The sequence below is a fragment of the Manacus candei genome, unplaced genomic scaffold (assembly GCF_025592945.1).
Source record: "Manacus candei isolate 608988 ecotype Guabito, Panama unplaced genomic scaffold, ASM2559294v1 h1tg000095l, whole genome shotgun sequence".
Taxonomy (NCBI): domain Eukaryota; kingdom Metazoa; phylum Chordata; class Aves; order Passeriformes; family Pipridae; genus Manacus; species Manacus candei.
In genome coordinates, this window is record NW_026138143.1 from 2,321,302 (window position 1) to 2,348,859 (window position 27,558).

Sequence of the window (27,558 nt, forward strand, 5' to 3'; positions counted from 1 at the left end):
GATGGTATTTGTTCTAAGATAGAGCATTCCCAGATGGTAAAAAAATGCTAAAAGTAACGGCTTTAGAGGGAATTTCTGGGATGGACGTAAGAATAATATTTGTGGAAAAAATGTACTTTATTTAGGACTCTTATCACAGCAGGCAATACTTCCAAAAGTTAGTTCCTGCACTTAGTCTTGACACTTCATTTGCTTTCATCTGTTTCTCCACACAGAAGAGTCCTGGAAAACCAGGGACCTCACTGCCCACAAGAGTGGGCCAAAGTGATCAGCATTTTCTTAATTTACTTCAGCCTGAATCAGGTGGCATGACATCAGCACAAGAAAGAGAATAAGGCAAGATTGTGGAAGGGGAAAGAATATTTAAAACAAAGAGACTGAGTGCCTCTTCAAAAAATTCAAACCATAGTCATCACAATAACAACTGTCAAAAATGCATTTTAGTATATGCCATTATTCTCTATAAAGAATGACTGGAATGACTTTAATATTGTTCTTTGCAGCAGTTCAAACTAAACATATAATTGCTCTCAGAAGATATGAACGGCATCTTTACTAATCATCAGCAAACAGGACAAATTCTTTACACAATTTCAACAGAACAACGCTATGTTATCCAGGAGACAAGAACTTTGCCACATTCAGAAATTAGGCATAAAAACCAAAACTGTTTATAAGACCATCTCCTACCAATGTTATCTTCTCCCTTACTGTATTCTTAGTCTTTTCTGTCAAACACAACTGCATATAAATCGAGATATTTTATCCATTTCCATATGAAGCCTTTCTGAAGGCTTCAGATGCCACTATTATGCACTATATCTTGATTTTCACTGCAGATGTTTTTGCTTACTTAGGTGATTTTAACAACAGTCCTCGCATGTTCTCAAATGCCATTTGGGTTCCACTTAGAAAAATAATTACACACAATAATGTTATCTTTAGCAAATTTGGCAAACTATTGCAGGTTTCATATAGGGGCTGCTTCTGGAGGCAATTCTTTGTGTCAGTAACGTTTTTTTAATTATTTTCTGTCAACATGCTCTATAAGAAACAACTACTTTCAGTAATCATTAGTTTCAACCTCTGGAGATTAAACTAAAGGGACAAGTACATTGCAATACTACTGCCTTTGCAACTCTACTTTCATCTTCCAGTGGATGGACTGATTAAGAAAAAAATGGGCTTATTTTTTCTCACGGTAGAAACTAATGGTATACTGTATACAAGCACTTTATCAGCTTGTCTTTAAATGCCTATATTTAATTTGCTTTCATTGCTCTGTCAAAGTATAGTTGTTTAAGGACCAGTAAGTAATGAAATCCTTACCTGACTATTGGAGTCACCAAACGCTATACACAGATGTGGTACCAACTTGCTGAGGATTAATGGTTGCGCACCATAACTTAAAAAAAAAAAAAGAAGTGTGTTTTTTACAGAAAAACAAAATAATTTATGCAGAAGTGAACTTTTAGCTTAGCATTCACAGAACACAAACTGACATCAATCAAGCTCTGTCTGTCTCTTACTAGTCACTTATCTAATTTTAAGTAAGATAAAAATTCCATAACTTTAGTCTTTCAGAAAGCTCACTAGTTGTTTGATTTTCCCCATGTATTAATGTAATTGAATCAGACTTCCTAAAGTATTAGTTTCAGAGGAAAAGGACATTCAGAAGAAGGATAGAACCATTACATCTCCATAGAAACAAAAAGCTTACATGTTTAAGGTAGCAACAAGACACAAACACACTCCTTCTCGGGATCGGTAATTCTTGTGTTTAAAACCAACAGCAAGGCGTTCCCAAATGTACTATAAAAGCAGAAATAATTGTCTTTAATTACCAGGAGCAAAACACAATGTAATTCTATCCATATATTATAATTACATTCATAACAGTTGCAAAAAAAATAATAGAAGACTGGAAAAGTGATAAAATTGACTTATGAAATGCACAATGTGCAACACAACACAGATGAATTCTATGCCAAAACCCATTCCTATAAAACATCTTTCAGTCATGTGAATATTTTTATTGTTTAAGAAACAGCTCCTAAAACATACAGAATTGTTACAGTTAATGCACACAAAACAAACATTTACAGTACAAACTACTGACTCAAGCAGAAGTTGCTATATCCTTTTTGCTTCATATTCTGTCTCCCTGCCAAAATTTCCTCTCATCCATTTTAGCTTGCCCTTATCTATACTCCTACTGTCCCACTTCTCCCTTACTTTTGCTTTAAATTTCATTCATTTTTGGATTATTTCTTGCCCATTTGTTCTAATTGCTTTGCTTCCATTTTTGCTCTGCTTTCGGTTCTCCTTTTCCGTGCTGGTGCTGCTTCCTGTAGTACTACCCTCCGGCTCACTAAACCCTTCATTTACCTTCTTGCGCACTCGTTTTTCACTGCCTGCCTCCACTCCTTCCCTCCTCGGCTCACCGTTTTACCTTTCCATCCCTAGCTGCACGTTAGGGTGTAAGGAGCGTAAACACGGAGCTTACGAGAGCGGGGATTCCCGGCGGTGTTTCGGAGCAGATGCACAGACTCGGGCTGCAACTGGCCCCAGCTGCAGCGCTGCCATTACAGCCCCGCCAGCATCCGGGGAGCGTTGCCTAGCGATGGACGGCTGCACACTGGCAAGGGCTGCACACTTTGCAGCCCAGGCACCTCCCTCTTCCCAACTGCACCCCGGAGTGGTGCAACTGCAACCTATAATGACGCCATACCAACCTGCTAAAATGTATCAGACACTAATTATTGCAATTGCATTCGCCTTCCTGAGGGAAAAAAACAACAAACCTTCAGAAACAGCTACTGATCCACGAAAAGAGAGACACTAAGAGCAGGGAATATGCATCCTCTTCATTAATGAGGTAGCACACTTCACAGCAGACATAAAATTTTCCAATTAGAGCCCTGCTTGATAATTTTGTCCCATCTGTGGTGTTTTGTTTGTTTGTTTTATACTTCACTGGGTTTAGAGAAAACAAACCTTAGACAAGCAGGATATGGCTTGCCAAAACTGCACAGCTTAACAACAAAGAACAGGATTTTACGGAAGAAAACATCCTTCCAATTAACTCACTGTCACGGACAAACATGGGGAAAAAGGAAATCTCCTTGCTAGATGTAAAAAAATACAGGTAGAGAGGGAACGGTAGAGTACTGAAACAAACAAATCAGACTGAAGAGAAATTTAGGCTTTCACTAAATTAACCCTTCTTTAAGAACTAAATTCTTCTAATCAGAGAAATTCAAATGGCTGCTTAGAAGTTTCAACTCTCAGAAGCTGCTAGCAACAATCCATGTCGACCTCCCTTTGTCCCATTCATGCACATTTATACCACTTGTATTTTTATGCCTTCCTGCCCATAATCAGCTACATCTAGTTCTTGCTTATTAAAAAAAAAAACCCAAACCAACAAACACATCTAAAACAAGAAAAGGGATTTAACAACAGGACAAATTAAATGTTATTCAACAACACTCTAGAAAGGACAAGATAAGTTGACTGGAAAGAAACTTACAGGACTTCTCCTCAAAAAATTATTCCATCCAGCTCTTCTAAGGAGATGTTCCTCTGCAGCACAGAGAGCCTAAAGCTCTGTATTTCAGTGTTGCAGGCATGGGAAAGACTTTGCTGGTTTGGTCCCTGCTGTGATGATGATTGATACTTTTCATTCAAATTTTTAATGATCCATAAGCTGTCCTGAGAGCACACAACCAAAGCCAGGCTTCTCCCACCCTGGGGAAGTTACCAGGAGAGCCATATGTTCTCCTCCATACACATGCTGTTCCATGGACCCCATGAACCTTCTATGCTTTCTGACACTGAGAGTAATCTTCAAAGGGGATGGAAACTTCCTTCCATCACCTCTGTGTACAACCTAACAACTCTGCACAAATGGAAAGATGGACCAGTAATCTAAAACTACCATCACATTCTTTATCATCAGCTGTTCAAAATGAAGGTATCTCCAAGATGCTCAGCTGTGCACTTGTCCAAATGCTATTGCTGTAGAGGTTCTGGTCTGTATTCCATGTACTTCGGAGCATCCTGGGCACAGGAACATATAATTTTTGAAGTACTGACACTTAGGCACAAAGAAATGCTGCAACATCCCTCTGTCAGTGAATACAACCAAAACTGTAGCTTATAAAAAGAGAAAACCATGTCTTTGTGGATGACACTATTAGACCTTGATGCCTAAATGCCAGTCAAATCCATAACCAAATCATGTGAGAAAACACCTCATGTTGGAAGGGAGATTAACACATTCTATAGTTGTCTAACATGCTACCTGTTCTTTCTATCAGGCAAACAAAGCAAGTGACAATTTTCTTACTCCAGATCAAGTCTCCAACATCTTATTCCCTGTGCACAAACATTCAAACTTTTATCTAGGAATAAAAAAAGCCACGAAGTAGCACACACAAGAAACTCTTTCTTTTCCCTATTAACCTTTGCACTTACAACACAGAAATAGATTTTCTTCAGAAATTAAAAACTCACATAGTAAGTTCCTACTCATGACCAGCATCTCCAGACTTCCAAACAACACCACTGCTCAAGACTATAATCTTGTTAAACAATCCTACATTTTTAAGACTCACAGAGAAGAAATACAAGATTAAACACTTGGAAGCCACGTAATGCTAAGAACTGAAGGTTCAGTTAAGCAAACCTCCTTATAACCAAAGACTACAAGTCAGAGAGTAACTTATCCCCACCTCAGTTTATTCAAGATTCAGAGAGCATCTCTAAGTTAGAAAATCTGCACCTCAACTACAAGACTAGTCCTACATGCTCAAGTGCAAAGCTAATTTTGAAATAAATTTGGAGCCAAATAAACTTACTTATTCCCATTAAGCAAACACAAACCCAAGAGATGCTTCGAACGTGCTTTAATTAACAGAGTTCTGTCACATGACATGAAAACATCTACTCAGAATTTAGCTACAATATGCAAAAAACGCACAATCACACAATGCCAAGATTTTTATCTTTAGCTGAACAATGCATTAGTGTCAATCCACTAGGAGTATCTTTAAAAGTTATACTACTTACACCATTAATAGTCACCATAACATTGTGACATAGTCAAAGTTCATACATAAGTCATAAGCTCACTGGAGGCCTACATCTGAATCTACATTAAGTAATCATACCATGGGTGGTGCTGCTTCATCCATCAATTTCAATATAAGATTCTGTGCTTGCTCTCGAACTTGGTCTTTGGCATCTCCCATACGATCTATCAAAGGCATGAGAACTACAGGAGAGGGAAAAAAAAAAAGAAAATACAAAAGATTAAACACCTGGAGATTTCTAAAATGGAGATTTTTAAAAGATATTCCCTGAAACAGATTTGATATATATGTCATTCAAAAATAAAAGCTGATTTTAAATAGGTCAAAATATTTTTAAGTCTCAAATGAATTTCTGAGTATTTTACAAGACTAACAACAAATGCATTGGACTGAAATGGAAGAAAATAGTATCCTCCAACAGGTTAAAAAGAAAGCAATCTTCCCATCTTAAAAACTGTATGAACGACTTCAATTTAATCTTCAAAAAATATGCCAGTAACTTCTGAATATCTGGCTTTTCTGAAAAATAATGGTGGGCATGGTGAGTGGCAAAGAATTGGAATAGGAAAAGAGGACTATTTTAAAATTAGTGGGATTTTGCTGTTAATTAAAAAGAAATTTAGAAGTTTCAAATCCTTCTATTCACACAGTGTACTTTCAAGAAACTCTGCCTTACTTCAGTAAAAGTTACTATTTTAAAATAAGCATCCTCAAATAATATTTAACTGAAATTGCATGATAGCTGATCATGCTTCACATCCTAAGAGTCAGAAAAAAAAAAATCAAAGGACTTGCTAATTCTTTTTGCTTGCTTTGCCAGATATAAGTCTATAATTACATCAAAGAAATTAATGCTACAGTATTAGGAAAGATATCTGAATGGACACTCAGATCAGTGTTTTGCAAGATATCCTTCTATACTAGTGCCCAGTCCTCCACCTGGGGCCTAAACACACACTTTGTGAGATTCTTCCCCCCTGTGCTTTCGGTACCACTGCTTCAAAACGAGGGATGATGACACAGAGTGCACTGCCTTCCCTCGGGAAGTACAACTGACATGGAGTTGGTGGAGGTGTCATCTCCCGCGGGACAACTGCTTTGAAGTCAGTATAAGCAGGTGTTACACCACCTAGAAAAAGCCAGTTTACATGCTAATGGTAACCTTTACCTGCTGACAGCTCAGCCCTCTGCATCAGCTCTTGTTTCTGATCTGATCAAGTTTTCTAAGAGCTGCAAGTATCAGTCACATAATTTAGGTGAAACTTACTCAACACAGCCCACAATACTCACCCAGCTCATCCTTCTGCTCCTGCACTCTAGTTAAGATGCTAAAAATTAATTTTCCTTTTCTACTCATAGAAGAAATAACTATATCACACCACTTTTTGAAAATGAGATCTGAAATAATTTTATCAGTACTTAATAACTTTATAGCAATAACTAAACAATAAATTCACCAGCAAAAGAAAGGGAACAGAATCAAACTCAGAAGGTCTCCTCAGTCCTCTGTTCCTACATTAAAAACAGCAGCCATTTCTGTACCATGATTTTTACTGGACAACTACATTGCTCAAGCCTGAATTTTCCCTCCAGTGATATCTGAACACTTTCTTATTGTCCTAATCTGAGTATTTAATTCTACTGGTTCTGGATATTCCACTGACATCTCCCGCCACCATTATCAAGGTTTTTCATCTAGGTTCTCTTCCCTTTCTCCTCTGAAGAAATTATTACAGCTACTTTCATTTTACTGTTTAGAGAGAAGAGTCTGGGGTTTTTTTGTTTGAGTTCGATTGTTGTGTTTTGATGGTGTGGGGTATTGCCTTAATGGTTTGGTTTAGGATTTTTAAGGGGTGCTTCTGTTTTGTTTGGTGGTTGGATTTGGATTTTTTTTCCATTTTGTGAATGAAGAAGAAACATCCAGAACTCAAGTGATTTTTGGGAGTACACTTGACCCCTCCCACAAACTTCCAATCACTGTTATACCTACTAATTACATTTTCCTTGCCAACAGTACTTTTCATGACCATTTTCAGCTCTTCTGAACCGACCTTGTTCTCACACCATACATTACTAGCGAGGTCCACCACATTAGCCTGATTGTTGCTGAAGGCAACTCTAGCTTTACAGAGAGGGAAACAAACAGCCAGTGCCAGTCCTGTGGGAACACGGCTCCTTTGTGACTAATTAGCACGCTGAGTCATTTGACGGAGCTGCAGATACCAGGGCTCCGCTCAGATCACTGAGGCAAGCACAGAGAACAGCTCCTAGAAGCTGCTGAACAGAGATGAGGTCACCGAGTTAAACTAAGCTATGACACAGCCTGCAGACTTCAGTGTGCACAGCTACTGAACACTTGTCACTTGTGGAGCTCAGGCAAAGAACAACTGGCTGTGGGAGCTGTTGAAGGGCCCAAATGTCTGCAGGCTTGGCTTTTTTTTCCTCCTAAATCTCAAGTTTCTGTAAGACCCCATATAAGACATGATATATTCTGTTTGCACAAGACAAATGAAATTAGGCTGCTGAAGGCTGGCAACCACCAGCTGGTTTTCAGTTTGGTAGTTCATCTTTTCTGTCAGAATAAGCTCCTATAGGAAATTATTTGAAGTTGGTTGTCTATTGATCAAGTTTCAAAACGCTCAACTAGAACGGGAACTTCACCAAACATATTTCAATTTGAATTCCTCATGGCTTTATCACTTTTTCTCCAAATGTTAAGGCATGTCTAGGGAGAACTACAGTGAAAAATAGCTGAAATCATATTAGATGTCCTGCCTATGAATGAGTGGGAAACACATGTTCCTACCTAAAAAATTCTGACAAGGTTTGAAACACCTGGGTCCATCCCAGCATCTTGTTTTGCTCATCACCCTTCTCTTGTCCCAACTCTAAGTCTCATGGCCTCTCCCTGTGCCTCTGTAGTCCTACCCAGTCAAAAATCACAGAGCACAAGGATCTTTTGAGTTCTCATAAGAAACCTCACCTAAGCCCAAAGCAGCAATTACAGCCGAGCATCAGGGATGACAGTGCAACACAGGCTTTCGCTCTACATCAAGGTAAACCAGGCGCTATTACATGAAAGCAACAGCTCTGCCTCCTCAAATAGATGCTGGAATTAAAAGAAAGGTGAGGAAAGAGAAGTAGGACCATACATGAAGGCTGTATTCAAAGTGGTAGCCTCCTAACAAGTTACTCAGTGAAGTATATAATTTGTCACATTCAGTCTGGATTCACACATTCCTACAATTCCGTATTAACCTTATCCATCTTACGTCTTCTGTTGCCTAGTTTCTTTAATTATTTCAAAGGGATTTTGGAAAACCTAATAACATATGACATCTTTATTTCTGGTATTTATTTCTGCTAGTATGCTGAGAAACATTACACTAAATTTAGGAGACCATGATTCCTTTTACAGTTGCTGTATGTTTTTGGCAAAGCATTATATTCCAACTTGCTTTTTTGCCACATTTTAGGATATTGCCAAAGCTTTCTACTGCTTCCAACCACTCCTGAGGTTTGTCTGTTAAGATTTCTACATTGCTTTACCCCAGTTTTACACATTTTGATTACTGAAAAAAATTTAAAACTGTTAGCAAAAATATTCTATAGCACACTGATTCTACCAGATTTACCTTCTATTTACATCTGATCTGTTACTTATTCCTTTTTACTTTTTATTATATCCCTAACAAAGGTTATTATCCCATCAGCTTCTTTTTCCATTGTCTTCCTTCTCTTGGTTTGGTAAACCTAAACAAATTTTCTTTTTATACAAATTCACATAATAATTTTATCACCACTAGTTGGACACTAGATGCATGAGTTAAGTCCAAAACCAGCCTTCAAGTCAGAATACAGCTTTGAGAGATTAAAAATTTATTTCCTCTACCAGGACTGAGGGTGATAAAACAAGTAAATCACAGAAGTCAGTGCCTAGTGTTGCACTCAGTGTATTTTTCAAACCTTAACAGCTTAACTATATGACCCATGCAGCAAAGAATGACATAGGTAGCACAAACAGTTTCCTTTTGTTAAACTTTAACAAGAGTTCCTTCTGGAGCTTTTCAGTTTCTATTACTGCTTTTTCTTCTCTCCTGACTACTTATACCTGCTCTTTGTATACCTGTGCCCATTTTAAGTCTCACATCTACCCATATCTAAGAACCAACTTTAGATACTACATTACCACAAAGACTTACAAAAAGGCATTAAGCAAGTAAGAATCTTTACCGAGGAAACATCATCGGTGTTGGTAAAAACTCTGCTACTAAAAAGAAAAGTCTTTGAGGACAGAAACAGATTAAACCTAGGCAGCAATATCTTCCTCGTTTCCTCAGAAACCTTGCCAGCTCAGGCAGCAGCATTGAACAGCTGTCATTAGAAAGGAGGGAAGGAAACAGCTGCCTCCGCAATTAGAGCAGTCTCTGTTCTTCTGGGCAAGATGCACAGGAGATAATGGAATCCTACAGGGGCTCCTACGGGGCCACCAACAGGCTGAGTCTGACAGATCCACATGGCCAAGGGCTACTTCTAAGCAAAGAACCATTAGCAGACTCTCAGAGAGGTCCTCACTGCTCCCCTCCTCAATATAAAGTCCAGGTCACAGTCAGTTTAATCAAAAGCCATCTCAGACATTAATAATGAGCTTCTTGGGGTCTCTAGGAGCTAATTAAGAAAAGCATTAATGAGATTAATGAGACATACTTTTCATCATCAGTAGCAGAGGGGAAAAAACAAACACATTTTTTAATATGATACATCCATGAATCTATCTAGGTGTCAGTCTCGGAATATGAGAAGAGAATTGCAAGAGATGTATTAGACTAGAAAGAAAACCAGAAGAAAAAATGTTCATGCCATCTTCTGAAATATTCTTAGCTCTAGGCTAAGATCTAGGCTAGGTTTTTTAGAGAACTAATACTAATTAGAATCCTACAGAAACCAAGAAAGGCTAGGGTTTCTCTACTCTGATCTAGCAGCACTTCATTTCTAGGTGTCATACAGTCAAAACTCCATGAGCAGCAAGCAGTTGGTACTTTGAATCACAGCCTATCACTCAAACATGGATTGCTTCAGGAAAAATTCATCCTCACTACTAAAAAAATTCCAGTGCTAGCCAGTCAGGACAGAAAAAAAAAAAGCACTGCAAGGCTGCATAGATTCTTTCTTTTTTTTTTAATTAAAGTTTTAGAGTTTTTTTAATTAAAGTTTCACCAAGATGAAAAGAAGTTGCAGCTTAAATCAGTTATGACCATTAGCTGTGACCATTAACTGTAGAGGGAACCAAAGAAAATTTAAGGATTTTCTGAGATGCTGTAGTAAGTTCATATTTTTAACAAATTTGAAAATATAAAAGCAGATGTTATGGAGGAAAAAATACAAATAATGGACTGTCCTCTAAAAGCCCTTTCTAAAAAAAAAAAAAAAATATGAAATTGTCTGCATTTTATTGTTTAAGAAAATCCTACAACAATGCAAAACTGCTTTTCCTGAGGTCAATAAGCTATAAAATGAAACAGCAATATCAGACAAACACATGACTTGCATTTAGATGCAACAAGGCATCCTTGAGACAGGACTTCTTTCACATACATAAAAAAAAAGCTTGCTTTACGTTACCTGAGCAACTCAATTTCTTGAATTATTTGATTTAATTTCAAAGTTTTCTACACCTGAGCTTAGCCATATTTAAAGCAAAGACATAGGCCAGATGATCTTAAAGGTCCCTTCCAACTTAATTATTCCAGGTTTTATGTTTACTTGTTCTGCAACCATTTGTAACCTTGAATCCCCAGTAGAACATGCCATTAGTCTCAATTCATTTTAATGAAATTAACAAAGATGAAAAATGAGAATAAAGATCTGTCAGGCCATAAAACTGGAATATCCAGTGTTTTCCTACATGTTATATATATCCATAGTAGCTCAGACTAATATAATTTTTGGTTTTCACGGATTTCATGGATGTTCAAAGAATTTCTCCATACCACATCAAAACCACCTATTGAAAAGTCACATCTTGAATAAACTGCACATTTTTTTCCGTCCAAAAAATTCAACCATTAAGCAAGAGGAAAAGCAAAAATTTACAACTTGGGTGTCCTCAAAAAAGTACTTCTTGTAGTAAATGCTTTTAATCCAAATCATTCAAAAAACTAATGCATGTGGCAAGGCCTCACAAGAGCTTTAAAACACATCAGGCAACATAAAACCATTTAGGTTAGAAAAGACCCTTAAGGTCATCAAGTCTAACCATTAAACCCAGTGTTGCCAAGGCCACCACAAACCATCTCCCTCAGTGCCACATCTACATGTCCTAAATACCTCCAGGGATGGTGACAACCCCTTCCCTAGGCAGCCTGTTCCAATGCTTGACAACACTTCTCATGAAGACATTTGTCCTAATATCCAATCTAAACCTCCCCTGGGGCAACTTGAGGCCATTTGCTCTTGTCCTATTGCTTGTTCCTTGGGAGAAGAGACTGACCTCCATCTCACTATAACCTTCAAGTTGTTGTAGAGAGCAATCAGATTCCCTCTGAGCCTCCTTTTCTCCAGGCTACATAATCCACAGCTGCTTCTCATCAGACTTCTGCAGGCCCTTCATCACCTTCTCTGGACTTGCTCCAGCACCTCAGATGTCTTTCTTGTAGTGAGGGCCCCAAAACTGAACACAGGATTTGAGGTGCAGCCTCACGAGTACCAAGCACAGGGGTACAATCACTGCTTCAGTCCTGCTGGCCACATGACTCCTGATACAGGCCAGGATGCCATGGGCCCTCTTGGCCACCTGAGCACACTGCTGGCTCATGTTCAGGCACCCCAGGTCCTTTTCCTGTAGCGCCGCTGTGACCCAAATGCAGGACCTGGCACTTGACCTTGTTGTACCTCACACCACTGGCCTCAGCCCATTGAACCAGCCTTTCCAGATCCCTCTGCAGAGCCTTCCTACCCTCCATCGGGATCAACGCTCCTGCCCAACTTGGTCTAATCTCCAAACTGACTGAGGGTGCATTCCATCCCCTTGTACAGATCATGGATAAAGATATTCAACAGCCCCAACAGTGAGCCCTGAGGAACACCACTTGAATCCAGTTACCATCTGGATTTACCTCCAATCACCACCACTCTCTGCGCTCAGCCATCCAGGCCATGAGCAGCCACGTTTGCATGCTCATAAATTCGAGAGAACATTGAAATTGTTCCAAGGAATCTAATTTAAATGTTTTTCCAACACTTCTTGAAGCTACCTGGTAAAAAATTTAAACACTTCAAATCGGTTTCACATATTAGTATACGGCACTACAACTATCTTCCAAAATTATTTTTGCCCTGTGTTTTCTTTTTACTGTAAGAAGAATTTGAAATTACTTTAAACATATACACACATATTTACATATGGAGTTTTTCTGTGTAAAAGGTGTCTCCCTATTTCACACTTACACATATATGTACATACACAAATATAACCTGGGTATCTGTGTTAGATCTTTTTAACTGTCAAATATATTTCTTTTAATTTGCAGATAAGCAAAATATATTTTGTGACATCTTATAAGGCTGCATGTGAAAGCAAATGACAATATAGTTATATAATAGACTAAAGGACAATTCAATATATATATGCATATATATTGAATATATGCATATATGTATACATATAACAATATATTGTATTCAGTTCAATATATGCAGAAAAATGTCATAATAATACACTCTGCATTAAAATGGAAACAGTTTCCATATACCTTTATGATATTTTTCTTTTCCCATTCCTTTTGACAATAACAAAGAGAGCAAAGTAACATCACTTGTTTTAGAAAACAAGTGCAAAGACTTTTCCCAGAAATTTTATCACATGGACACGTACGTCTATAATTCTAATATTCTCTTATTTATATGCCATCACCTGGGAAAAGAGATTGTGACAGAGTAATTATGTACTCTTATGTAATCTCTTTTAATCACAGAACAAGCAGTAGTTTTAAATATCAAAAGGTGTAACACTTAAACACTGCTTTATTTGTCCCAGAATACAGACACATAATCTCATGAATGAACACATACCCTGATATTTATCCCTTCCAAAGTATTTTCAAGAATCTTAACTGCAAGTGCTAAAAGAAAGATTCTGAATTTGTGTGTCCAGATTTCCAGGACACTGATGCCAGCTGCAGAGAATGTGCAATGTGGTTAATCATAAAAGGATAACACCTCTGAAGAAATTTACTGCAACATTAGATTGTTGCCTAGGAAACTGATTTAAGTCTCTTATCAGGCATTATACTTCAATACAAAGATAATTAACATGGTCTTTGAAATTTTGGAAAACATCTGTCCTACAACTATTGTATTGATTTTGCCCAAATGTAGTTGTAAAGATTGAAATAATAATAGAGTATTTGTGGTTTTCACTTCATAGCAAAAGCCTGTCACGCTTATGGAGGTGAATATTCAGTCACATTAGTTGTTCTTCTCTTCACTCTATCCCCATCATAACTGAACAGGAAATTAAATCGGGACTGGGGGAGGTGGGTGGGGTGGAATATGTTTTGCCCAGTAATACATTATTATACTTCCATCATTTACTGAGATCTGAGTCACGAATAAAAACATCTCAGGGTCACCAAAGTGTAACATTCTTTATTACAAAAATACATTTAGGGCTCCAGGCATTTTTATGACCAAAAAACCAGTAGTTTATTAAAAAAAAAAAAAACCAGCTATAGAAATGGAACTTGACCTAGAAAATAGGATTCACTGTATTTTTAAAAAGGCAGAGAACAGACTCAGTAAGTATTTTACATATACATCATCCTTCACTACAGTCATGGTGCAATCCTGATCTTCTGTGAAAATGCAAGTACCTACAGTAATTTACTGCAATAAGTGAGAAGTTAACTATAGGTTTGAGTATTTCAAAGCAATAATTAAATTGCCTGGGAAAGTTCTGTTATGTTTGTCTTCAAAAAATAATATACTCATATTTATTTGATCAAGAAATGATTTAGGAAACTGCTGGTTCTTTAAGTTTTGTTGAAGGAAGCAGTCTTCTTGTTCACCAGTGTGCTTTTAATTACTCTCATAAACCCTAGGCTATACAAACTCTAAACATTTACACAAAAGTTTTTGTATTACTGCTTCACTGAAAATTAACCCAGTCTTGTTATAAGACTTGGAGAGACAGCTACCAACTGAAGAGAATCTTTAAAAAAGTCATCTAAAATAAAGATTGTTTTCTGCCTTTAGTAAAACTAACATTTCAGTGTCTGTTAAGCTTTTATATAAGCTGATCGTGCACAACAGTAACTTGCATATTCAGCACAATGTACTCTACAGGTCTTGATTCTGGAGATTCTCAGAGGACCAACTTCAGCTAAAGGCACTACTAACTCAGTTTAACTAAATGTATACTGATATTACACTTTTGATGGTCACTCAATGCCACTACTCTGGATTTTTTAATATAAATGCTACTAAGTACTGAAAGGTAAATCTTTAATTTGCTCATAATCTCAAACTACTTAACTACTGGGACAAAAAAACTACAAAAAATATCAACAAATGATAGTGTTTTCAAACTATTCTCAAAGTTTATTCTTAAAAAGAAATTAAAAGTTTTCCAACTTTTAACAAAGTTACTGTAATTTTAAGTCCTACACACCACTAAATTAGAAATCAAAACAGAGTGAAACTCTGAAGCCTAGCACTGTTTGTAGCTATAAATGGAGACTATTCAGAAATCAATATTGTGCATAGCACAGTATGCCTCCAGTTCTCTTCCACTACTCCAATACAAAATTAACCAGCCAAAGAAAAACACTCTGACACAAAATAGACACAAATTCTGCAGCACTCTATAAAAGCAGATATGGAAAGAAGACAAAGCTTAGAATTTTGACAGACAATTTGAGATATCTGGGGATCTGGGAGCATGACGTAAGGTAACTCACAAAAATTTTGAAAAAGGACATTAAGTTAGAAACTTCTTTTAAAAATAGCCAGCAATATAACATCAATGTTATTGCCCTAATATCATTATCTCCTTTCAAGGACAGCAGTAAAATGAGTTGAGCAGTGTAGTTTGCTTGTACCTCTCAGAACAACTGTCTCATGCTCAGGCACATGTGGATCTCTTAATGTGAAGTTCATTCAAGTAAACATTTCACACAGGAGTAACAGTCAGTACTCTTCTTTCATCCCGAAATAACTTTATACGACTAAAAGCTACAGTCCGTTATCTAACAGGAGGTGGACCACATAATCCTCAGAGACTACAGGCTTCAGCAGGCATAAGGCTCTGATTAAAGTGGTCTGCAAATAAAACCTTCAACCTTTAACACAAGTCAAAGATAACACTTATGTTTCAATGTAATTTTTAGATGACTATCTCAGGGAGTGGTTAGAAACCACACAGTATGAAACTAATTACTGAAAAGACATTCCTGGAACCTTTAAAAAATCCCAGCCACTGAGAAATCAGTGACTGCATGACAAGTGAATCATGATACGTTACTATACAATTATTGCAATTCCAACAACAACAGTAAAATGCCTACCAATATATTATAATTAGCTCAGAAAGTTTTCAACGTGTTCTACTTCAGCTGCTAAGGGCGAAGGAGAAAGTGTCTTTTACTTTTTGGTCTTAAAAATGAAGTTATACTTCACTTACCAGTTCCTATATAGGCTTTAAAGCGTCCTGATAGTCTGTCGACAAAGGCACCTAAAACATCTAATCCCAGTAGTGCTACCTGGTGAAACAAAAATATATTATAAACATGTTATAAAACTGATCACTAAAGAATTTTTTAGAATATATTTCACATAAATTAGACATATAAATTCAAGCATTCTGAAAGACTGTATCTTAACCTAAATTAAAGTTTCAATTAAAGAGTTGATAATTCCTTCAAAGTTTTTCTTAAGACAAAGTTATCAGAATATGTTTGGAATGGATCAAGTTTATTTACATATAGCAGAGCAGTTCAGATTTCTCAGAAAAAAAAATATTAGAAATCCAGTGGTTTTGTATTTTCGGCTACAAAGCCCAGACAAAACCAAGGTTTAGTAGGTTTCCCAGATGCTTAGAGTTTATTTCAATCTGGCTACTTAGCTCATCCACTAAGGTCATTACATCATTTTCCAAACTCCCAAAAGAAAATAACTGACAGAAGCTAATACTGTTTTCCTTAGCAGTTCAGACCGTACCATTTGTCCACCTGTTTGTTAAGCTTGGGAAGCTTTAGTTCTCATTTGTTCATTAAAAAAATAAAAATTAAAGCAAACAAAAACAACAACAAGAACAAAACCAAAAAACGAACAAAACAAAACAGAAAAAAACTCAAAATACTACTGGAACTGTGAGGAATTTCCCATCTATGGGAAGCTGGATGACAGGACAATACCCACTGATATAGACACAAAAACACGATCAGAAATTATCAGTTAGACTGAATTACTTTAATGTCAGGACACATTTTTCACTGTTAATGATCCTACCTATTGCTCCAAGATTTCATTTTTAATTTCCTATAATAGTTCATTAGGAACACCAGAACTTGCATTTTCACATCTTGTAGTTAACTCAATTTGCTGCCCATGAAGGTGCAAATGGAACAACCATTTGTCAAAGGAACAACCTCCTGAAGCTTGGGCATTCCCAATAGCTTTTCCTCCTCTTTATTTTCAAGTAAGACATGCACTGCAAATTTTTCCCCATGAACTCATGAGCAGAATTCCTCCCCTTTATTAGCTATTTACTTTCATAAAACTTGAAATCATATTTTCTTGGACAACTCTGTTTCCTTAAGATCCTTATCTGCCACGATTGTCCACACTAGACAGCAGGCCAAGAAAAAAAATCTGACTGGATATGCATGTGCATACACATGGCCCATGCACATAGGATCACGTGAGCCTTGTTTCCGGAGGAAACTAGACAATTAAGGCCACCATAAAACCTAGGATCAGAAGCAGTTCCATAATTAAGAAGATCTGAATAAATTCAGTACTAGTACAATAGATCTTCTTTTTAACAGGAAGCATAAAACTTAGTTCCAAGTTAGTACAACTTACTTGGATGCAATTTTATTACATACTAGAACAAAGAATAGTAAATATAAGTGGATGACATCACTGGCTTAAATTAATATATTACCAACAAGTGACTGCATCTACAGCTTAGGATGAGAAAACAGAATACTATAACTAATAACTTACTTAGACACCACCCCCCCCAAAAAATCAGCTTTTATAGTACTCTCAAGACTTCCCACAAACTGTTTCCTTTAATGTTATTTTCCAGATTGTCAAGCTGTATGGAACCAGAGTCAAAATCTCTATCTAAAAAAACAATGCCTGAAAGAAATAAGACATTCATTCTGGATATACATTGTTTTCCTATGCTCCTGTTTCCTGCCTTTGAGTCGCAGCTTAGACTTGTCTTCCAGTGACAACTTTTAAGATACCTTTCCATGCAAATATTTTGGGGTCTATTAATGCACGAACAGCAGCCTTTCCTTCTATGAAGGTTAAAGAGTCTCTCACTCTTCTCCACACATTTGATTATCTTTCTAAAATCTGTCTGGAAGATTTCTACTGTTTTGAACAAGTGCTGCTCAGAAACTTAAAAGCAGTAAGGCATGCATGTGTGATCTGTAGCTCATACAAAGTCCTCTATGGTCTGCAACTTCAGAAAGATAATAGCTATGAAAAGTCACAATATCTGGAGAGTAAGAAAGTATGATATGACCACAAGCTGAACTAATGTAAAACTGCTCTAGCTACAAAATTGGTTCTCATTCCACATTACAAGTCAGCTGAACCACACAACTACAGAGTATAGGAAGTTAACTAGTTAACTATCTCTTACTAGTTTTGTAAATTGGTTTTAACATGTCTCTGCTTTGATACACAATGCTCTGAGTTCCAGCATCTTCTGGTAGGTATCATCTGTGCAGTATTCAAGCAGCCCTTTGGAAGGAGCCCTTAACAATTTATATGGGGTCACATGAGCAGCATTCAAAAAAAAAATCCTAAGCTGAGGCAGAACTGATCTGCAACAAAGAGGTTCCAAACTCTGAGACACTATGTGGGACCACTTACCAACATGGGTTCTCCACTATTAATAGAAAAACCTTTCACCAGCATCATTGCTCTTTCCCCACCAGCTTCAATGAGGGATGAATGCCTTCTGGGATTAAAATCAATGGATTTGTTTCTTACTCTGCATTCATTAAGCCTTCTGCTTGCTGCCTAGAAAGAGCCTTTGTATGTTGAGACTGATTCATCAGCTCACTATTGTTTGAAGCATTTAAACACTGCTTTTAAGGTTCATAGGGGAAAAGAAATTTAGGCTCATTTGAACTGGAGGTGGTTAGTTGTTGAGCTGTTCTTTAACAACCCAGTGTTAAGGACCATCCTTGACTTCTCAGACCATAACAAAATTGCCAAACCAACTGAGAAATATTTTATCTGTTCTGGATAAAAAAGGACCAGACTCTTCAGTGAAATCAAGATGTTTCAAACAAAATGCAATTATGAATTGAACCAGTGATTAGTAATTGAACTTATTCTTGCTCTGCAGCTTGTTCCTTTTCCAGCTCTCTTTCTACACGTGCTTTCCAGAACTGCCCCTGCTCTTCTCTGGATAACCTCTGTTTTCGCTAGGAAAAGAAATACTGTTCTTCAAACTATATCTGGATAACCATGCATGCTTACTGTGATTCTGTAATTTCCCATGCCTGTGGGGGCCATCTAGGGGCAGGACACTACCAGGAAACCATCTCTAGTTGCATTAAGTTGCCAAATGACCTTAATACGAATGCCCTTGTCATAGGATCTCTATATTGTACGTGGAAATACAGATTCTGCAGATCACAATCTGTGAACTAGTCATGAGAAGCTAATGGGGTAATTATGGAGGTTACTATCTGCAACTCCAAAGAATGAAGTTAAGGTACTGCACTTCCTGTCACCATGGGGACAGCTGTGGTATCACTAACAATTACTGACAAACAGAAAAGAGCATGCCAAACAACTACGCCCTGCAAGAACAAGCATTGTTCCAGCCCTGCAGTGCTGGAACAAGACATATGCAAGAACTTCAGGAGATTTTTTTCTAAAGACCAAAAGTACACATTCTCAATTCTCAAGTAATCTCAAGCACCTTGCAAGTAGCTCAACATGATATAAAAACATGCAGTCACCTGTGCTTCGCTTCTTAAAGTTCCACATTCTTAGTTCTCTCTGTTCATCTTCCTGGATACACTTCTGCTCTCCTATTGCACAGGATGCTCAATCACTTTTTGCTCCCTTTACTGTTTCCCAGTCCAATTCTATCCACCTTGCCCACTTTTCTGAGATCTACCCATATTCCATTTCCTCCCTTAAGACAAAAGCTTGCACAGATACAAAAAAAGTGCCCCTGGCTCCATAGGCAGAAGGAAGCTTTTGTTTTCCTGGGTCATTTCTTCAATCCCTGTGGCTTTTCAGTCCCACCATGTCACCTTCAGACTCCATTCTCCCTGCCACTTACTAGCAGTTGGGCAGCTGCCTCTGCTGACAGCAGCCAAAACTGTAGTCCCAGCTGCTGAAGGTACCACATATCATCTATACTTATTTTAGCTGACAAGAAAGCATTATTTCCATTCTCTTGCTTCTTTCATCTTCAAGGGTACAAATGACACATTTCCAATTCCAATAGTGTGTATTTTATTTTAACATATATCACATCACATTGCAAGGAGAGAGACAGAATTGCTGGTAACTCAATAAAGTCTTCAAGTTCAACAACTTGAGTCCAAGTTCATTATCAAACATAGAGATTCCTTTATCTGAAAATGCAAGGTTACTCACTTCAAAACAATGTTTTGAAACTATCAACAAGGTAAGAGTCTTCTAGAGTATCCAAGATTCGCTACTATTAAAAATACACATCAGATGCAACCTGCATTGCCTCAGAAGGGGTAGAGACTACTAAACTATTTCTTCTGGTAATCTTCCCTTCACAATTCTCTGTGAGGACCAACCACAAAACATTTCAGCACTGCAGTCCAAGTACCTACACTACCAGAGGATTGCTGAATGAATTGCCCATGTTCATCCAGAGACTGATGAGTGTATTTCTCCACTGAAAAGGCTTGGCTTCTTCAGAGGACCTTCCTGACAGGCAGAATTCTGGGAGGTCGATGTTATGTTGACCTCTCCTGTACTGTAGCCAGAAAAAGTAAACATAATGCTCTCATAAAAACTTTAAAGCTTATAAAAAATGAAAATATGTTTTAATGCCCTTTCCCCAAGTTGGGAACTTTAACATTCCCATCATCCCTCACCTCGCACTAATTAAGAAACATTTAGCCAATTCTGAAGAACTCAAAATGGTTACTGGAAAAAATGTTTACAACCTTCTGTTATTTCAAAATTTCTCATTACCTTCAAAGTGACTTGCATAGGGACTGAAAGCGTGATCTCCAAACTGTTCTGTATTCTGTGGACAATACAGTGATCAGTATTACAAAATTCATGTACTGCCTCCAGCTTGATCCTGAACTGTAGACATTACAGGAATATCTACAGTTTGCTTTATATGTACATTAAATGCTCCTCTCTTATCTATTGTCATAAATTTTTCATAGGTATTGTTCCAAGGATGTGAACATAAAACTAAAGTATACAATGCAGCAACACTCGACATTTTAAGCCATTTTCCTCTTGAGACTGTGGCTTAAACTTCATGTGCTGCAGTGAAAAAAGTGACAAGAGAGCCTCTTTAAAAGCAGTGGGAAGACAAATGAGATGTATGGTATTTATAAATAATAATAAATACTGAAAAAAAAAGAAAGCTTTTTTCTCCCTAAAGAAAATTATACTCAAAAGCCTTCTGAAGCATATTGATGGAGCAAAACAAAAACCCCTTTATTTTAGGACTTCATTCTTCCAGAAGAATAAAATTATTTTTGTGCCCAAGGTCTCTTATTTCCTTTCCCACTTCCTTTTATTTAAACTGTATGAAACATACAGTGATCCCCATTCTCTGCTACTTACTCCTACCTCTGCACCAGCTCCTCTACTGTGGAGAGAAATGCATTCATGCAGCTGAATGGTAACCCACTTTAGGAAACCAGCCCGACAAATGAACAAGAGAAAGCATCTTCTCAGCCAGGTCTCTTCCCCAAGCCTGTTTACTGTGCAGCCTCACAAGCACTCGCCTCAGAGCAAGGAAGGAATGACGCACCATCCCCATTCTGCGGCCAGGGAGAGAAACTGCTTGAATCAGCAATGCCGCTAAAAACGCAGGTTGGACCACGTACAGCTCACATGCACTGACTGCTGAGAGTTCCACTCTGAAGGATGCACCTCTCCTCTTACACACTGCACAGAGCTTGGAAAGGGTCTCTATTCATGCCCAAATCAATCAAACCACAGGCTAAAAGGGACACTGCTGTTACCCCTCTCGATTTGCAGGTATATTTGATCTGATACACTTAAATCTCCTGTAACAGGAGTCAAATCAGCTTGCTGAAACACCGGAAAATGAATTCAACACCAACAAAAGTTAATTGCCTCAAGAATGACAGAGAACGCCTGGCCACAGGGGCAGCAGAGCTGCTATTTCAACGGGGACTATGTTTAGGCTGGGTAACACAAACTGAAGCTGCAAAACAACTGAGAATTGTCAATTCTACCTCTGGAGGAGATGCCCGAGTCTTTGAGACTACATATTCCACATTCCTAATTAAAGACCAGACAAAATTGGTTTTAATTAAACTTAAAATAATTAAAACTTCTTGCTAGTGTCCCTTGTCTTCTGGAGATCTGCTTCATTATTTGGCTAACATTCAACAGCTGATTTAACATTCCATGAACAGGACATACGTAATATATGAAAAAAACCAGTAATTATTACTCAAGACAGAATTGAATCCTTGAGCTTTAAAAGTAAAACTGGATTCATATGTGGACAGATCAAACCACGTTCTCGTTATATAGGAATAAGGGAATTAACTCCCACATAGCCAAGATCAAACAAATAACTTGAAGAAAGGAAGAATGAAATTCAGCAAAGAGCTCAAACATTTCTCTTCCAAAGACATTTAAATTACCACTATTTACTGACAAAGACCAAGGAAGTACCAGGATCTATATAGTAACTGAAAAATAAAGGTTTAGGTGGGTCCTCTTTTATTCCATTTCTCTGTCTTGCAAGTTACAGTCCTACAATTCCCTACAGCATTTGCCTTTTGTGTAGCATATGTTGGGCTTGTGTTCAACTTCAGATCCAAAATAACCCACACATCTTCCTCCTAAGGTCTGCTACTTAATCACATACCCCACATCCTGCATTTGTGCATTCATCTATTTGTACTGAAATGTACAACCTCACATTTCTTATCTCTGAACTCTCCTCTTTTTTTTTCAGATCTCAGTATCTCTACTTTGTTCAAATAATTTTAAATTCTAGCTTGCACTTAGCACATATACATGTAGTCAATGAAGTTACAACTGCTCCTATCTCTTTGCAAGAACTTCAGACAACCATTCTAATCGCCTGTCTTTAACTATTTGCACAACTACAGTTCACATCGACTCTTTCTTTCTGGAAATTGAAAGCTCCTCCTGCTGGCCTTCTGTTGAACTGAAGACAAACCAAAATCAATACTTGCCAAACCAAGAAAATACAAAAATGGGGCAGTAACATTACTGGTATGTTAGTATCTTTTGGTATTCGGTGTTGAGACAAATAAAGCTAAGAAAAATCTCACTCTTGCAGGAAGCATAGAATAAAAGATAATTCCAAGGATTCGCCTCAAAGAAATATATTATCCACACTATCAGAAACAGACAGTGTGAAATACGATTTTCTTCTTTCCATGGCAAACAATCTGCTGCTCTGACATAAAACTAGCAATCATTAATTATTTTTCTACTGCATCTGAGGAATAAAAACTCATATACTGACCACAAAGGCAGGAAATTCAAAGGTGACTCACAGTCACAAACATTCCTAATTACTCTTTTTATATAAAATTACCTTGAGCAACTACCATGGGGTTTTATTACTTTTGATCAGGTTTGATTTACATAAAGAACCAAGAGGTGCCTTTACTGCTCAAAAAATAATTTTTATGAGGGTAACTATTCAATTTAAAAAAAACTTACAATATGCTAACAGTGATGAGTAGGTTTGCAAGGCTCTACTTGAAAAGCAGTATTTCTCCATCCCACATCTCTTCAGCAGAAGTTCAAAACAGATTTCCAGACTCAGAACAGTTTGAGTCACCAGACTGTACAGTTAGATAATACTGTAATTATTTCAAGTAACTATCAAGTACAAGAGAGAAATAAGAGATGTTTTAATCAAAACTCATGTAGACACAGATGAAGATCCAGGTTAACCCAGTAACACCAGCAAATATCAATCAGTAGCCATAACCTCAGAAGGGGGAATTAATTTACTGCTTGAAGTTCACTGCAGAGTCTGAATGCAAATATTAGCACTGTTCCAATTTTCTGAGATTGCCAAGTATTTCAGAGCTTGAGGAGACCGAATATGAGCAGAATAATACCATCACTCAACTTTTTATACTTTGTATTTAATTTAATTACTCCAATTCCTCACACCCTTAGCAAAACAGTTGGGGAGGAGGGACAGGGATTGACAGACACCCAAAAAACCAAAGCCCTATATTGTAGGAGAAGAGAGGTCAGTCCCAACCAATATTAAATAAACCAGATCACCAAGCAAACAATTTTCAGTTCAGTGAGGAATTCTTTCATTCTAATGAGATCCACAATAACAGTTTAAGTTACGCACATCTTCTGGCCAAAATCTTTTCGAGACAAGTTAATTCAACCTTGCTCATAACAAGCCCATACTTAGAATAACAGAGTCATTTAGGTTGGAAAAGACCTTTAAGATCATTAAGTCCAACTTGTTTACTAAACACCTATTCTCTTTTTTCCCAGCCATTATCAAGTCTACCAAATCAGCCCTCCCATTTCCCTCCAGATCCTCTCCTTTCTGATTATGTGAGGCAAAAACTTTCTAGAGTGGCATATCATAGAAGGTTTTCTCTTTACAGGCAGGAGTTGCGATAGAGCTCTCAGATCACGCCTCCTCGCTTTCCAGTATGGTCAGCAGAGCACACTGCATGCAAGAACAGTTTTCATACAGAAGGAAAGATGGCACAACCTGGGCAAGTCACATTAGTTATCCCCTCATTATCCATATCCATCACCAAGAGTGGAAAAATGCTCCCCTTCAAAACATTCTCCAGAATTCCCCACTTGTATCTCCAATTCATCTAGTTCAGCAGTTCTGATAAATAAGCCAGTCTCCAGCCATTATCACTGCTTGTGATATTGCCAGTTATGTCAACAGGGAAGGATTCATTACTTTGGAACTCTGAAGACCTCTAAGACCTTTAGCAAGATACAAGAAGAAAGAGATGATAAGCAGAATTGTCCAAGTGCTCTACGTATCCATTCCTCAGTAAAGGAAAGGGTGACCAACAACTTATTAAAAATACAGTAACCCAAAATAGATCACCAGTATTTTTCTTGAGAATACTCAGAAGCCTGTGGCAGTCATTCCTTTATATTGTTCAGGCCCCAAGTTTAATACCAAATTAAGATGTAACATTTAAACGTGTTACATGTCTGCTTGCATAAGAAAAAACACACTTGCAAGACACAAACCAGTTTTCCAGGTATTTTTCATTTTCATTTTGAAGCAGCACATGCTGGCAGTTGCAGCCAGGAACACTGGAATTGATCATGAGCAAAACACCCAATATGTTGTGCTGTTGCCATTAATATAATGCCTATAACATGCTTTGAAATAGAATGTTGTATGTATAGAGAGCCACCAGTAAGGGGACATAGAAAAGAGATAACGAAAATACTTTAACTATTATGCAAGCTGTTCCTTAAAACCTTAGAACTTGTAATACACTCATCTTGCATGAGTCTTTTCAGTGGTGCCCAGCGACAGAACAAGGGGCAACAGATACAACTTGAAACACAGAAAGTTCCATGTGAATATGAGAGAAAGTTTCCTTTACTTTGAGGGTGACAGAGGACTGGAACAGGTTGGTTGCCCAGAGAGGTTGTGGAGTCTCCTTCTCTGGAAATATTCAAAACCTGCCTGGCTGTGATTCCGTGCAACCTGCTATAGGTGAACCTGCTTTAGCAGGGGGGTTCAACTAGCTGATCTCCCAACCCCAACTATTCTGTGATTCCGTGACTGAGGCTTGTGGAGTACTGAGTAGTCCTCATTCATCCTAAAATCCCAACAGCTAAGGAGTTCTGTCACCTTACATCAACAACAAGCAAAATGTCTTACACTATGAAAAATTCACTTCGAAAAGCAACTTTCCAGTATTAATGCCCAAATCTGCCAAATTATAAATCCAGAAAGAGACTTCTACGTTACGCTGTTAAGTAAGTAGATAGCCCTCTTCAAGCAGAAGGGTATTTTTAAAGATCTGTCTAGGCTTCACAGTAATCAATTACCCCCAACAGCTGTCCTCAGATGATGAATTTAAAGGCGAATAAATTGTATTTGTCCAACACACGTTATTTCCTCAAGCTAACCTGACCTTTAACGACAAACACGCTTCCAAAATAAATAAATCGTATGCGCAAATGGAGTTAAGCCTTATTTATTTTCAGAGCTCAAACTCAGAAGCGTTACGTGCCAAAAAAATAACAAAAAACCAAAAAAAAACAACAACAAAACCCAACCTGAAGTTGTAAAGTCAACGGAGGGAAAAAAAAAAAAAATATACCCGTTTCAGGAACATACTGCCCTACGCCCGCCTCCTGAGTGTCGGAGAACAGAAAAAGCCCGACCATAAGCTCATGGCAGGGAGTTTAAAGGTCCGAAGTGCGAGCGGCCCGGGAAGGCAGAGGAGGGCCGGGCAGGGCGGGTCTGGCCCGAGCGCGGCCCAGCAGCGCCCTCAGGCGGCGGCGGCGCGGACCTGCCCCGGCCGCACCGCGCGGGGGGGAGAAGGGGGAAGGGTGGAAAAAAAAAAATTAAATAAAAAAAAAAAAGAAATTTACAAAACCGCCGGTGCGAACACGATCGTCCTTGGCAATAAAACGGAGCTGTCAATCGCCTTATCGGCTGACCGACGTCAGAACAATTCGCGAGCGTTACCCTGTGCGTGCGGGCGCGACCGCTGCTTCCCTGCAGCTCAGCCTAAAAGACACACGCACACAGAAAAAAGCGAAACGTGAGTCATCATCGGGCTGCTGTAAAGATACCGTAGAACTTCCCACGCACAAGAAAGTCACCTAAAGACGATATAAACAAGTTTAAACTTACAACGGGAACCCCGAGAAGCCAATTATTCATTAAAACCATATGAAATACAACACAGCGTGATACAGATCCCGTGAAACACCACTCTTTACGGCCTGCAGAAAACGATGGCAATCCCATGAAACATTACACTCAAGTACAGGGACCCCGGAATGGGAGTGATACTGAAAAAAAATAATCATCACCTATCTTGTTTCTGAATAAGAAACACAACTCGAGTATTACAGTTGCGGGTGTGCTTCTTTAACGTTGTGTGTAAAAACAAAACAGCCAACAAAACAAAACCAAAACACCGTTTAGCCAATGATAAAAGCAAAACCAAAAAACCCATTACTGCTTCTTTTAGGACAGAGGAATAGAAACAAGTAAACATTAACCACCCTTTCAAAATTTTGGAATTTCCCTTTGTGGAGGAAGGGATAAAACTGGTACAAATGTAGTTTTATTTCTGCTCTTACCTGATTAAAAAGTAATCCGGGGTTTTGAACCTCCCCTACCATGATGAATCATGGTCTTCCCGCACCAAGCCCCGCCGAGCAGCCTTACCTTAAAATTACTGGAGTTGACCCACGCTGTTAACTCGTCGATCACTTTATCAAGGCGCTGCTGGTCCTGCTCCAGATCGGGGGACCTCGCCGGGTCGCTCAGGTACTCCAGCAGCTCCTGGCCGACCTGCATCCTGCGGCCCACGTCCTTCTGCTGTACCTGGTCGCAGAAATAATCCATACCGGCGGGCTCCATCTTCGGACGCTGCGGAAAAGTTTTTCGGAGACGAAGCGAGCGGCCTCAGGGTCGGGAGCGCGGCCAGGGCAGGGCGGGCGGCGGAGGGGGGAGAGACAGGGCCGCCGTCCTCATGGAGCCTCTCCCGTCGCTCTCCGCCCCGGCCCCGCGCCCGCCGCCCCCATGCGCACACGGGCGGCCGCCTCCTCTCCCCGCAGGGCGAACCCTCCGGCGGGCAGGGAGCGCGGGGCTGCGGCGGCCCGAGGGCTCGGCGGGAGCCGCCTACTGGGGCGCGGGGCTTTCCAGCCGCCTCCGCGCCGTCCCGAGGGATCCCGGCAGGGCTCCCGCCGCCGCCCCTCCTCTTCCCCCGCCAGGGGACGGGAAATCGAGCCCGGGAACAGGCGCTGCGGC

The 27,558-nt window shown here is 38.8% G+C and overlaps 1 protein-coding gene across 41 annotated transcripts in view; it reads right to left on the bottom strand.

The window, feature by feature from the left end:
- CLASP2 (cytoplasmic linker associated protein 2) overlaps positions 1–27,331 on the bottom strand; it is a 145,094-nt gene extending 117,763 nt beyond the window's left edge. For 39 of the 41 annotated variants that reach the window (XM_051768488.1, XM_051768489.1, XM_051768468.1 and 36 more), the window contains exons 1-5: positions 26,974–27,331; positions 15,775–15,853; positions 5,175–5,278; positions 1,721–1,812; positions 1,330–1,405 (exon numbers count right to left, since the gene is read on the bottom strand). In XM_051768488.1, coding sequence (XP_051624448.1) covers positions 1,330–1,405; positions 1,721–1,812; positions 5,175–5,278; positions 15,775–15,853; positions 26,974–27,168 — 546 coding nt within the window. In that variant the 5' untranslated portion in view covers positions 27,169–27,331. Of the gene's footprint in view, positions 1–1,329; positions 1,406–1,720; positions 1,813–2,388; positions 2,433–2,506; positions 2,610–5,174; positions 5,279–15,774; positions 15,854–26,973 lie in introns of those variants that run through there. The other 2 variants (XM_051768478.1, XM_051768484.1) reach the window with 2 other exon arrangements.
- Between the last annotated feature and the right edge of the window lie 227 nt (positions 27,332–27,558).